The 13,921-nt window shown below is 46.4% G+C and overlaps 1 protein-coding gene across 5 annotated transcripts in view; it reads left to right on the top strand.

Annotated features, from left to right (window-relative positions):
* The window catches only part of LOC123072711 (uncharacterized), a 33,180-nt gene extending 20,472 nt beyond the window's left edge, over positions 1–12,708 (top strand). For 3 of the 5 annotated variants that reach the window (XM_044496320.1, XM_044496322.1, XM_044496321.1), the window contains exons 9-17: positions 1,027–1,410; positions 1,787–2,224; positions 2,593–2,958; positions 5,470–5,847; positions 8,152–8,508; positions 8,613–8,993; positions 9,251–9,632; positions 9,836–9,904; positions 12,609–12,708. In XM_044496320.1, coding sequence (XP_044352255.1) covers positions 1,027–1,410; positions 1,787–2,224; positions 2,593–2,958; positions 5,470–5,847; positions 8,152–8,508; positions 8,613–8,993; positions 9,251–9,574 — 2,628 coding nt within the window. In that variant the 3' untranslated portion in view covers positions 9,575–9,632; positions 9,836–9,904; positions 12,609–12,708. Of the gene's footprint in view, positions 1–1,026; positions 1,411–1,786; positions 2,225–2,592; positions 2,959–5,469; positions 5,848–8,151; positions 8,509–8,612; positions 8,994–9,250; positions 9,633–9,835; positions 9,905–12,608 lie in introns of those variants that run through there. The other 2 variants (XM_044496323.1, XM_044496324.1) reach the window with 2 other exon arrangements.
* The last annotated feature ends 1,213 nt before the right edge of the window (positions 12,709–13,921 follow it).

Genomic DNA, 13,921 nt, shown 5'->3' with positions numbered 1-13,921 from the left:
CCGCGGGCGGGCGGCGTCCACGTGGCCTCCGTGCGTACCGCCCGCGAGGCATCAATGGATGCTGAACAGCGCGACAGCGCGCCGCAGCTTTGGCATTAATTCCCCCCACGGGAACCGAGGCGATGAGGACGACGAAGCGGCGAGAAGCGTCGTGTCACTGACTCGGCGGGCCCGCGGTTAGTCCGCGCCAAAACCGTTTCGCCCGGCGCCCCCGAGGGCCCCCCAGCGCGCCGGGTTCGACTTCCGCTGGCGCCAAATCCGGCCCGAACCGGCGAAAAATGTGCTTCTGGGGGCGCAGCTGGGCCGATTTTTGGGAGCCGGCGCGAAAAAAATCGCCTGAGAAGGGTGTGTTGTGGGCGCGGCTGGAGATGCTCTTAGTAACCTGGCCTTGAGGACTACATGTCTACCAAGCCGAGGCAAGAAACATAATAAGACTCAAAATACACTAAAGAAGTTTTCATGATGTCCAACACAACAGAGAGCAACTAATTAACGAGCACTTCTTGAGGAGGCGCCCAACGATTACTTGAGGGTGGGCTTTGGCGCGCTCTCAGTCACCGCCACGTGTCGTGTTCGGTGTGTTCCCTCCGGACTTTATTTTTTCTATTTTCCCGCCCACATTTTCGAATTTTTTGATGGTTTACTTCCGGTTTTTTCGGGTTTTCGGTTTTCTACGGGTTTTCCCTAGCTTTTCGACAAAAGAAAATTCAACAAAAGAAAGACGACGCAGCAAGCGGATACCATCTTTTTTGAACAGCTTTTTTTCTTTTTTGATAAAGCGCGATTCTATTATCTCAACATGTAGCATCAAGTGGACACAACGCATCACGAGTAACACCCGGGCTCTGCATAGCTAAGATGCACACAACCAAATCCACAGCCCATGTTCATAGCTGGCATCCCACTTTTATCAATGTTCTCTGATCAATTCATTTCTTCTGTACACTAATGAATGAACAAATAATTTTGGTTCTCGCCGAGTCAGACTAATAATCCACCTACGATTGCTTGCCTTCAATTTTGCAGACAAACTCTTCTTGTACCACCTCATCAAATGAGCTGATCCAGTTTGATCCACCCGAGCTAAGCTTCCCTTGCCCCCCGAACAAGGCTTCACTCTGCTCGGTTAATATAGTCAACATTACAGATTACTACATTGGTTTCAATATTTGCCGTTTGAAGGAGTTGTCTGGGTGCTACGAGACAGAGACACGTCGAGAGATTCTGGCACCACGGTCCACTCAAAGAATGCTTGTAAAATGGGTACCCAATGAAGAGGACATTAAGTGCAAAAAAAGCATACTTTTGTGGAACATGATTGTGGCTCAAGGTGTCGAATCCTGCAGCTTGAAGGGTCACTGCAGTGCTAAAGACAACAAGGAGTTGCCCTTCATTTTTAACAATAATAACGTGAGTGCCCTTTTTTTTTTTACTCGTGTATAAGTTTTGTCTCTCTGATCCCGCCTAATAAAAATAAAGGAGCTTAAGTAGTACTCCCTCCGTCCTTCAAATAGTATACTTCTAACTTTGTTGGAAGGTCAAACTATCTCAATGTTTGACCAAGTTTGTGCCAAAAAATATCAATGTATGTGAAACCAAATAAGTATATGATGAAAATATATTTATTACGAATCTAATGCTATTAGTTTGATGTCATAAATGTTGGTGCATTATTGTATAAATACAGTCAAACATAAAAAGTTTGACTTTTCAATAATGTTGGAAGTACACTCTTTAAAAGACGGAGGGAGTAACTGGAATCATGAGTTGTGTCCATTTTCTGCAGATAAGTAGCCCTGCAGGTACCTCAACCTCAGGAGACGAGGTGATCCGATTGGACCATCCTGCACGGCTCGTCTTTCCGCGAAACCACACAGGCTTGTCCACAATTAACATTGTCAACCTCACCGATTACTATGTTGGTTTTCATCTGTTTATTATGCCTGGAAGAGATGAGGCCGTGACCTACCATCTGGTTACTGAAGTAGGAATTTTAGCACCACGGTCTGATCAAAGACTCGTCGTAGCAAGGCTAATAAATGAAAAGGAAACACAAGATACACAGTACAACGACGACAAGCTCTTTATATGGAATGCCATTGTCAGTGAAGGCGTCAAAGTCAGCGACCTCGATTTCCAAGGAACGACGACAAGCTCTTTATATGGAATGCCATTGTCTCTGGAGATAGAGCTGAGCATGGAGTTGCCCTTAATTCTTACTAAGGTAAGTTAATTCCCTAACTACAGAAACACATTGCTCTTACTCTTTTTTTTTCTTTTCCTACTTGTACCACCATTGCTCGTAGATGGATTGGCGTTTCCGAGATGGATGTTAGAGAGTCTCGCCCGCTGCCTCATCCTTATTTTATATGCTGATGTACTTTACGCGACAAGATGACAACATGTCTCTCAAACACCTAAACTAGACACTCTCAACTGTTAAAACTAGACAAGATATGCGCCCGTCGAGACCACTCCAAATTGTTTTCCGCGCTGAGTGCGAGTGTTGGATGAACCAAATACTAAAAGTTCTCTGCCTGAATGTTTCTCAGGCACCAACTAATCCACTGCTATATGTGTTCCATTTTGCAGACAAGCTCAACCGAGTTGGTTCAGTTTGATCCTCCCGAGCTCAGCTTTCCCCTGTTGCCAAACCAGATAGTGTTGTCGTCAACTAACATAGTCAATATTACAGATCAGTACATCGGTTTCGGTGTATGCACCAAGGAAAGCAATTCAGCATGGTACAACGCAAATCCGTCGCAAGGAATTTTGCCACCACTGTCCACACAAGTAATCCTGGTAAAGAGGATAGCAAAGGGAAAGGAACCAGAAGACACTGAGTGCAAAGGCAAGTTTTTGGTGTGGAGCGGCATTGTAACTGAAGATCCGAAAGCCAGAGATATTGATAACATGTCCGAGACAAAGTGTACCAAGTTGCCCATTGTTCTTACACAGGTGAGTTCTCTACATGTAATGAATATGTCTTATTTTTTTTTCCTTTTTGTTTTTCTTCTCGGACACATTGAAAGACCTAAATATCCCCATCAATGTCCTCAGGTGCTGACCTTTGGAGCTCCCATACCTTTTACTTTTTCTATTGCTACTGAGCTTCATATGGCTCAACTAGAACACTTTTGAGCATACTTATTTTGATTAGCCTCCACTTCTAAAAATATGAATCGCGACAAACAGAAATAGAACACTAGTAGATTCATGAAGGATAAGAAGAGCCATATGTAGTTTTGAAGAATATTGAACCAAATGTGCTGCCAATGACAACAACTACTTGCTTACTACCACCTCCGTTTCTGAAACGAAGGCCTATAAGTTTTCTAAAATATCAAATAATGTAAAGTCTGACCAAGTTTTCAGAAAAAAAAAACAATCAGCAACTATATCCCACTAAAATATATGTCATGATGTATTGTACATATACCGAAAAAGGCTTTCGCCCCGCTTTATATATAAAGTACCGATCACAACAAGCACCTAGTACAAGCACACACCACCACAACACGCGCAAACACCCAGGGCAGGATACATAGGCGCTGAGCGCAGCAACACCACCCCTAGCACTACCACCACGAACAGATGAAGCTACATATGACAGACCATGTGCTCCAAGGCGGCACCTTTAGGAAGGGTACGACACTGGAGTGCCGCCACCGCTTGATCCAAGGATCCGAGTTTCCCCTGGAGCCGCATGATGGGCAATGAGAGCCGCGACGACGCCTTCAAAAAGGGAACGATCTCCGCCGCCGCCGGTCCGTCCGAAGATAGAGCAGGTTTTCACCTCGGCCAACACTTACTGCCACCAAACACCACACCCCGGCAACCATGCCGCCCACATGGCCATGATGATCGGGCAGCACCAAGGCACGGGCTTTCCCCAAGAGCACCGCGCAACCACCACCAGGGCCGCCGCCCCGACATCCAAGACCTAGACACCACCTCACCGGAGACCCGCCACAACCCCAACAAAAGAGACGAGCGGAAAGGTCCCACCTTTCGCACCCGTGGGCGACCCCAGCGTCGAGACCCGATAGGTCGGACAGAGCTGGCATCAACCGGCCCGTCCTGCGGTCCCGTGCGCGAGACGAGCTTGGTCCTGCAGCACCAAAAAGGGGACGAGGTCAGTCCTGCTGCACCGTGCGCGAGACAAGCTTAGTCCTGCTGCATCGTGTGCGAGACGAGCTTGGTCCTGCAACACTGGGCGCGAGACGAGCGGTAGACCGCAGCTAGGAGAGGACCAGCCCATTGATGGGAGCAACGCCCGGGCGACGAGGAGATGGGGCGAAGGCTGAGACGGTCCGAACACAGACAAGCAGACGCCGGAGAAGCCGGCCGCCACCGCGGGCAGATTCGTCGAACCACCGTGAAGCCGCCACGACACCGGGAGAGCACCACCGTCGGACCTCCCCACGGCACGGCCCATGGCCGGAGCAGTGGTCACACCCGACCGCTACCCTACCCGCGTCGCCTGGCGAGCTCCAAGCGCCGTAGCCGCCGGGCACGCACCACCGAATCCACGCGCAACCGGCCGGCCCCCAACGCTAGATCCGGACGGATCTAGCAAGAGACCGGCCGCGCGCACACACCCCCCGCGTCTCTATGCCCTGGCCAGGTCCAGCCGGTGTCCAGCCACCCCACTGGAGAGGATGAACCCCGGCTGCAGCACCACCACCTTGGAGGGGCCGCCGATCACCCCTGCAGCCGCCAACCGCCACCACCTGCCGGATCTAGGCAGGGGGCGCCAGATCCGCCGCCAGCACGCCTCCGGGCCTCCAAAACCCCACGAGCCGAGGTGGAGGGGGGAGGAGGAGAGGAGGCGACGCCGACAGGTCACCAGGGAGCGAGGCGGAGGAGGGAAGCCAGAGCAGAGGCAAGCCGGCGCCCGACGCCACCGAGCAGGGGATGCCGTCCCGCGATGTCCGCCACCCGCGCGAGGGAGAGAGCCACCCCGCCGCCGCCTGCGCCATGCGGCCTTTGGCCGGCGACGCCACCGGCGGCGGCGAGGGAGGGGGGATTGGGCAAAGGGACGGGGGCGGCAGCACTAGGTTTCCCTCCCAAGGGCGCCCGCGGGAGCGCCTCGGGAGTGGAGGGGAGGTATTGTACATATTAATGTGTTCTTTCTAAAAACAAAGTAAAACGTTAAATTGTTTGACTTTTAAAATTTTATCGGCCTTATTTCAGGAACATGGGTAGTAGTTTCTTGAATAGAATAGCATATGCTTAGTGTTTGACTGTATTTTCCGCAAACCTGGGTACATATATACAACTGTTATGCTATGTTTTGAAAAGGGGACCGAACGTGTTTTGAAAATGGGACCGAACGCTGTCCATTGCGCCAACTGATGCACAAGCCATTTTATTAAATTTTCCCCTTGTAATCAATCTCTCGCATTGTGTTCTCTAATTGCATATTTTACCCTTCCGAATTTATACATGCTATGTTGTGTTGAACAGACAAGTTCATCTATCTCAGAGGAGTTGATCCAGTTTGATCCACCAGAACTTCACTTTCCCACTTTGCCAAAAAAGAAGGTGTTGTCCTCAATTAAGATAGTGAACCTTACAGATTACAATGTTGGTTTCAAGACATACAGCAGGCCAACAAATAGGGCATGGTACCACACAGAGCCACCGGGAGGAATCCTGCCACCACGATCCACACAAAAACTTATGGTAACAAGAGAAGAAAAGAAAGATGCATTAAAATATAAGCAGTTCAATGAAAAGTACTTTGTGTGGACTGGCATTTTATCTGAAGGTGTCAAAGACAGCGAACCTAGTGATTACACGGATGAACAAGAGAGCAAAGAGGTGCCCATTGTTCTCGACAAGGTTAGTTAACTATTTTTCTTGAGGGGAAATTCATGATTATTTACTCTATTTATTATAAAAAAACTGATAGAGTGCATCTTTGCTTTCCCATGGTTTTTTATTTTGAAATGAAAGGGACCCACTAAAATTTGGTAAATTATCAAACATTTGTCAATTTTTTTGATCAAACATGATTAAATTTAGTTCAAACAAAAACTACAAGAGAAAAAAGGAGAAAGAATATGGAAACAACTCTACATATCCATCCCTAATACATCAACCAGACCCACCCCTATGAGGATGCTACTCTTGCAATCAATGTTTCGCAACCAGCTGCCAAAATATTTGCAACACAACGAAGGTGGATAAAGGCACCTGGTTGGCTGGCTATATAGAACACACAAACTTTTACTAGTAAAAGTAAATGTTGAATATTGTTGTCATGATTACATAACCAACACTTTGTAATATTTTGGCATAAAGAAACTAACATAGGTGCTTCTCGGATGTTAGATCATAACAGGTGTTGCGGATCTCATTAAATAAACAGCATATGGTTGCCAACATGACATTTCTCTATAATTTCAGTTTAAACTTGTAGAATTGCGACATCACGTAAATTCTTATAGTTACTTCATGCATATTTCTAATTAGCTGTATAGAAATTCTAAATTTCAAAAGGCAATGTTTTTTCTTGTCGATACCATCATGAACTAACAACGCTTATATCTTTTTCCAACTCTAGTGATCTACTTCAAAGCCTACAAATAAACTAGGCTACATGGCATCACAATCTGTTTTCTAACTCTGATGTAGACTAATGAGTTCTATTTAATAGCTATTGCACGATTTAGAACTGTATTTTGATTACACATTGCCTAATATTGCAATAGTAACTTTTCAATATTGTATTGACATAGATTTAGTTTTGAGGATATTTTAAACAAGGCAAAAGATTTTCCATTTCACTACTTAAGAAGAAGAGACTGGCTTGGTTAATTAGCGGAAGACTAGAAGAAAACCGATACAACGCCCATATGGCCTGGTTCCTGACCCGGCACGCACGCACGCACGCACGCCGTTGAGAACAAAACATCATAAACATAGCACATTGCCATCATTGTCATCATTTCTCCTCAAGCAAACATCTCTGACTCCACCACAAGCAATCATCGAGAAAGCAGACATGGCAAAGGTCGCGCGAAGTCATGGAGATCGAAGTCAAGCAATCAGCCACATGCAATTTAGGCAATGCAGCTCCGATTATGAGAAAAGCTACGGATGGAGATATGCAAGGCTGGTGCTGCGGTACATCACCGACCAGACCACCTGTCGCATGTCACCATCACTACACGGACTTTTCTGCAACAAAAACAACCCGAGACAATCTAGCAGACATGCTGAAGAGCCAACAACCATGGTCTTCTCGCGGCCATAACATCGCTCGAATTCCTGGTCTTCACCCGGATCTGACTCACTGATCCTCGAGCCCACACATCGGCCAAACCACTTGCAACCTACTTCAGATCCGGACAGATCATTCCATCGGACATGTCCACCTGCCAACCCCTTCACCAGATCTAAGATAGAAATTTACCCCCGTCAAGTTGGTTCAGTAGTAAAACCCAACACCAACCCCAACCTAACCCCCACAACACGTCATAAGTCAAAATCCATACCCTTAACTATTCAAACTAGACTATATTTCCAATGAATATTTAGTGACCGCGCCTGTATTTGGTAGACAGGAAGGAAACTCATAATGTGAGTATCATAAATCATGAATAGTAGTATATGTTACTCCCTCCATTTCATAATATAGTGCGCTCGTGCTTTTCAAGATTTAAGTTTGACCATAAAATTAACCAACGTGGGCGACTGCGGTGGGAGCAAAAATTATACCATTGAATTCGTATTCGAAAGAAGTTGCAATGGTATAGTTTTTGCTCCCGCAGCAGTCGTCCATGTTGGTTAAATTTTTGGTCAAATTTAAATCTCAGAAAGAGCGGATGCATTATATTATGGAATGGAGAGAGTACTATATTCATAATGAATGGCATCTAAACATGGTGACCCACTTGTGATTTCTGATTAAGCTTTAATTTCATACTACTACCGTCTCCCCCCCTCCCTCCCATAATTATGGGAGGAGGCGGGGCTAAGTAGTCAAATGATCACTGAATCCATCTCTCTGTGACGATTGATGCGCTACAAACCCACTGGTGATATTTTGTTGCTGATGGTGACAAACTTCTAGTCCATCTTTATATATTCGAGAGGTGAAGATTTTTTTCTCATTGCGTGAAAGTCGTGTTTATTTCGCAGATAAGCTCATTAACCTCAGATGAGCTGATCCAGTTGGATCCCGCGGAGCTCTGCATACCCCACTTGCCAAACAAGCAAATTAAGTTCATAGTAAATGTAGGCAACACTACATATTTCTACGTTGCTTTCAATGTATATGTCATCAGCAGGAATGCAACGCGGGACAAGGAATCAATATCGAAAGGAATCCTGGAACCACGATCCACTAATAGACAAATGCTACATTGGACAATTGATGAGACGGATGATATCTTTGTGTGGAGCCGTGTTGTGACTGAAGGTGTCGAAAGCATAGACATCACCGGTTACATGGTTGAGGAAGAGAGTAAGAAACTGCCCTTTATTATTGTTAATAAGGTGAGTTCCTAATTACACAAAATTTATTTTCTTGTTTGGTAAATGATGATCTATTTAAATGAGTAAAACCAAACTGATGATGATTTTGTTTCTTGGCATGGCAGGCAAGCCCGACATGTAGCTCAAAGGAGCTGATCCAGTTTGACCCGCTTGAGCTCAGCCTCCCCTTGATGCCAAACAAGCCCTTGGTTTTTTCAGTTAATGTAGTCAACAGTACAGACTACTATGTTGGTTTTCGTACACATAACCTAGAAACAAATGTGGCCCTGTACTACCCATATCGTTGCGGTGCAGTTATGCCACCAGGGTCCACTCAAAGGCTCGTTGTAAAAAGGGTACCAAAGAAAAAGGAAGACATGCAATGCCAAGACGATAAGTTCCTTGTATGGAGTTGCTTAGTGAGTGAAGGTACCAAAGCCATCGACCTTTATGACTGGCCCAAATACGAAGGGGGTAAGGAGTTGCCAATTGTTTATACTAACATGGTAAGTTCCATAATAATTATGCAATGAATGAATGTGTTCAAAGCTCAAAGAGCGTGCGTTGGTTAACTTCTTTTTTTCATTTGTTAGCTTTGCAACATTTTTTTGTCCTGCTACCTCCATTTTTTTGAAATATAAAACAAAACATTTGTCCTGCTACTCGCACACAATTCGGCTTGTCTTATATCTTTTTTGTCTTCATTAAAATCCTCAGACTTGTTGAATTGAAACAGCTGCATTGTTCCCCTTCTTTTTTGCAGACAAGCAGCTTATGCAACTCAGATGAGTTGATTCAGTTTGATCCTCCACATCTCCAGTTCACATTCCTTTCCAACATGAGGGCGTCCATGTTGCGCTTGCTTAAAATAGTCAATGTTACAGATCACACTGTCGGTTTCAATACATTGTCTCGTAAAGAAAATTCCGCGTCGTACAGAATAGAACCGCATGCAGGGATCCTGTCACCACAGTCCACCAAAGTAATCAAGGTAAGAAGGACCCTAAAGGAATATGAAACGGAAGACATGCAATGCACAGACAAGCTTTTTGTGTGGAATGGTTGTGACTCAAGGTGTCAACGTTAGCGATGTCCAATTTCTCGGGGGGGATGAAGATAAAGAGTTGCCCATTGTTCTAACAAAGGTGAGTTTCTAATTAACTTGTCAGCCTTAAGTGTCCACTTACCCCTGTCAGTTTCAATAACCCATCCCCTTGGGAATCGCCAATAGTAGTACGTATAATTGTTGGGATTTACTGTCTTGGCCCTAAACCTTGGTGCAGACAGATATAACTATTACGGTAATCCACACAACTAATAACTATGGGCTTCCTATATATGTTGACAGCATGGAGAAAGCAGTTCAAGGTAGAATCGGCAGCATGGTCGAATCTCTTGGACGTAAAGGCTTGACAAGGTAATTAATGCATGCTTCTTTCTAATTACTACTACTTTTTACTCGGCTTTAAGAACATTGCTTGTGGCTTTAGTTAGTCTGAGCATTTTGCTAAAACTCTTGAACTGTGTTGCCGGTCTTCATGCTGTATGGTTTTGGGTTGGTTTCCTTTTTGTTTTTATTTTCAAAACGGAGGCATAAGATTTGCCACCCTCGCAAAATGATTGGGCACCCGTGGTCACCCAATGTTTTGCCTTGGCATGCCTCGCTGCGTCGCGAGTAGCCTGGGACTGCCTTGGATCATCTCGCTTTGTCCATCGTGATTGGGGGAGCACCCTGGTGCAGGAGAGTAGTGGGGAGCAGGCGTGGAGAGGTTTTCTTGGGACTGACGGCGAGAAGAGCACAGACGGCCACATCCGCGATCTTTAGGGAGCGGCGGAGCCTGGATGAGTAGAAGCTCCAGGGGACGGTCCGCTGCATCACTCGAGGAGCCGGAGCCTACCATGATCGCCGGTGCAACAAAGGGAGGGACCTACACAGTATCATCAGCACGACGGCGGCCACCTCAGACACGGTCGTGGTCCCGAGCCTGCACCTGTCGTGGCGCGCGTGAGAGATGTGGTTAGCATCACGCCTTGCCTTTGCATGATGGCCAGATGGGAAACAACGTCGCCTGGGGTGGCGCAACTCCAAGTATCGGAAGCTAGCAGAGATTTTATAGCCAGGCCAGACCAGTGGAGGAGGAAGGAGCTCCCAGCGCGCCATCAGATGGGCCTCGAGTTGAATGCACAGGATTGTGAATAAAAATATGGAGTTGCTATTCTGGGAGAAGCTGGGGAGGGGGGCAATTCTGGGAGAATCGACCAAAAAAAATATGGATGGATTCCACGGGATGGGGGAGGACGACCGGTGACACCACAAGGCCGACGCCGTCTCCGCCGGGTGTCTGAGTTGTTGGATAATCATGGTGGTTGGCGTATGGACGGTATTCATGACACGTTCCTTCCGGTGGATGCAGAAGAGATTGCCAAAATTCGAACTTCACCTCGTATGCGTAAGGATCTTCTTGCGTGGGGACCGGAGTGGAATGGTTGCTTCACAGTACGGAGTGCTTACCGACTTGCTCTGGAGGACCATCTTCGATCCTCTTCAGTCACGGCGAGCAGGGCACCGGATGGGCGACGATCCATCTGGGCTTCTATATGGAGGTGCCCTGCTCCTCCTAAGGTTCGCACCTTCACTTGGCGTTTGATCACAAATTGTCTACCTACATGGGTTAATAAAAAACGACGCAGTTTGGAAGTATTTGACCACTGCCCCCTCTGCGCGATGGAGCCGGTGGACACGTTTCATGCATTTTGCAGATGTCCTAGAGCGGTGGCATTTTGGCAAGTGATGGCAGAACAGTGGCGGATTCCCCTGCCAGCGTCGTTTCAACGGACGAGCCCTGAGTGGCTTGCCCAAACGCTTTGCGACCTGCAGGACACGGAGAGATTGGAGCTCATGATGACATTATGGCATTGCTGGCACGTTCGCAATGAGATAAAACACCATAAGCAGCCGCCCCCGGTTGAAGCATCCAAGAGGTATCTTCTAAGCTACGTGGACTCACTAATTGGTGTGCAGAACAACCCAGGTGTTGATCCAGTTAAAGGAAAGCAAGTTGTGGATGTGGTGACTCCCAACAAGCCATTACCGCATGCTCATCCCATCAATGGTGCCCCACCCAGGTGGTATCCTCCGGCTCAAGGATGGGCAAAATTGAACGTTGACGGGTCGTTCTGTGCCACATCAGGAACTGCGGGGGCGGGCATGATTCTGCGCGGCTCCACCGGTGACATCATTTTCTCATCCTGTAGAGAGTTGCACACATGTACATAACCGTTGGAGGCTGAGCTCTCAGCTTGCATGGAGGGCATCAACCTCGCCCTGCAATGGACGGAGATGCCGATAGAAATAGAGACGGACTGCCTTGTCGCTCTTAACATGATTAATGGCCCGGACAAGGACCAGTCTCGCTATACCATGTTGGTTGATCAAATTCAAAGGCTTTTGAGGGAAGGGAGGATGTTCAAGCTATCTCATGTTCGTAGGGAACAGAATGGTGCAAGCCATTATCTGGCCTCCTTTGGACGGACAGAAGGTCACACTATGGTGTGGTTGGGTTCGGGACTAGGAGACGTCCTTGATTTTGTAAGAATGACTTATGTCCTAATTGATGAAATAAAATCTTCCTTTCACCCAAAAAAAAAAAGAACTGACCCTAACTCACTCACCTTTGTTTTTTTTAAAGCCTCCCATGATTTTTAAGGGTGAGGGAGTTAAATGTGAGATAATATCTCATATCTAGTTGTGACATAGACAGACCAATTTTAAGGATACTAGTCCATGCCAAAAAACTGTCGAAATTTTTGTATTGTTTTCTCTACTGGTCTTTCCTCCAATAGATGCTCGGGAGTCAATTTACTGGTTTTCGTTTGCTTGCTGTAGCACCACTGAAAAAATAGCGCGCCATAGCGTTGCTAATAGCACGCTATAATAGGACTGACAAATCTCCATTTTTTTGCTGTGATGCGCGAGTACAATGTTGTTTTAGGATTCTTTCTGGTGAGTTCCATTTTTCTAAAAGTGTGCTCTACATGGACCATGTATGTGCCTGTTGAAACTGACAATTCATAGTACAGTTTGCTTTATACTAATCACTTTTTTGTATTTGTGCAAACAGGGGTGCTCAACTTGATTTCAACGGGAACTGCACAAAATGTTCATGAATACATCGAATCATTCATTTCCACCACAAGAAAGGAGGTGCCCTTAAGTTCAAGGCGTTGCAACATATAAGGGCGAAATCATACAAACTGCGCGAATTTGGTTGATTTTGGTGGAACTGCACAAAAAGAACAGCTGGTTTATTTAGCACGAGGTGCCGTGTCAATGTCCGAACTCATGGCAAACCCTGCCCATTCCACAATCGTAGGCATTTGATATTTTGGAATGGGACAACCTTGTCAAATTTTGCTCATTGATTTTAGCAAGATATGAGTTTGATATTTTCGAATGGGACGCCCTTTGCTGTCAGCAGCGGCGAGCAATTTTTTCTTTATTCTTTAGTTGTGAAGTAAATATTGCCTCTGACATGTGAGTCGCTGAGATGCAAAATCATCGATTGTTTTGAATGTTCTCTATGAATTGCCAGGCCTGTGTGTTTGATTGCAATGTACAGAAACGCTAAAAAGCTGCTCAAACTCTTTGTACTCCTTCTGTTCCTTTTTACTTCGCACATTGTGAAAGTGCATACTTTTTTGTATAAGATTGGTCAAAGTAGAGGTACTTTGACTGCAGACAAAACTTGTATGCAGACTAGAAAGGACCGGAGGGAGTACATGTGAAACTGCTACAAACGTGGTGATCACCCTGGGAATAATGCTAGTACGTATTGTTTTGCATGTTCATCCAATGCCAGTGATACAGGAATTCGAACTAATCGAAATAAATTCATTCATACACGGTCGGATTTCATATAAACATGCCTGATTTCATTACATTTCATACATTCTTCAACTAAAAAGGGGTGTTTGTGGCCGCATGCATCTCCCAGATGCAGAGACCGGGGCCATCCTCCTTTTCTAAAAAAAACTAAAAAAGGGTGCGCTAGAGGTATAATTAATTAACCGAAGCTACCCACCTGTGTCCCGTTGAGCCGAACAGAAGCTTCAGTGACTTAACTGCAGGTGCAATTGCGTAACTGACATGTGGCCTGTTGGGCCCACGTGTCAGTCAGCCAACTGCACCAGCAGTTAAGTACAAGCAGCGTTCTTCTCCAGCGCAGCTCTCCGACTCCACGTCGCCGCCAAGAAGCTAACCGGCCATCAATGGTCAACCCGCCTAGCTTGGCTTCAACCGGAGGGTAGCAGCGGTGGCCTTACTTGGACCCGAGTAGCGGCGACCTACCGTGTTCTACTCTTCCTTGTTTTCTGTGTGGCGTGGCCTCGTTGGCAGCGGGGCGGGGCCTCGGCGAAGCCGGCGATGTCCTCTGTC

The sequence above is a fragment of the Triticum aestivum genome, chromosome 3B (genome assembly GCF_018294505.1).
Source record: "Triticum aestivum cultivar Chinese Spring chromosome 3B, IWGSC CS RefSeq v2.1, whole genome shotgun sequence".
Lineage (NCBI taxonomy): Eukaryota > Viridiplantae > Streptophyta > Magnoliopsida > Poales > Poaceae > Triticum > Triticum aestivum.
The sequence above is the reverse complement of the archived record's forward strand: the minus strand, read 5'-3'. Positions and strand labels throughout refer to the sequence as shown.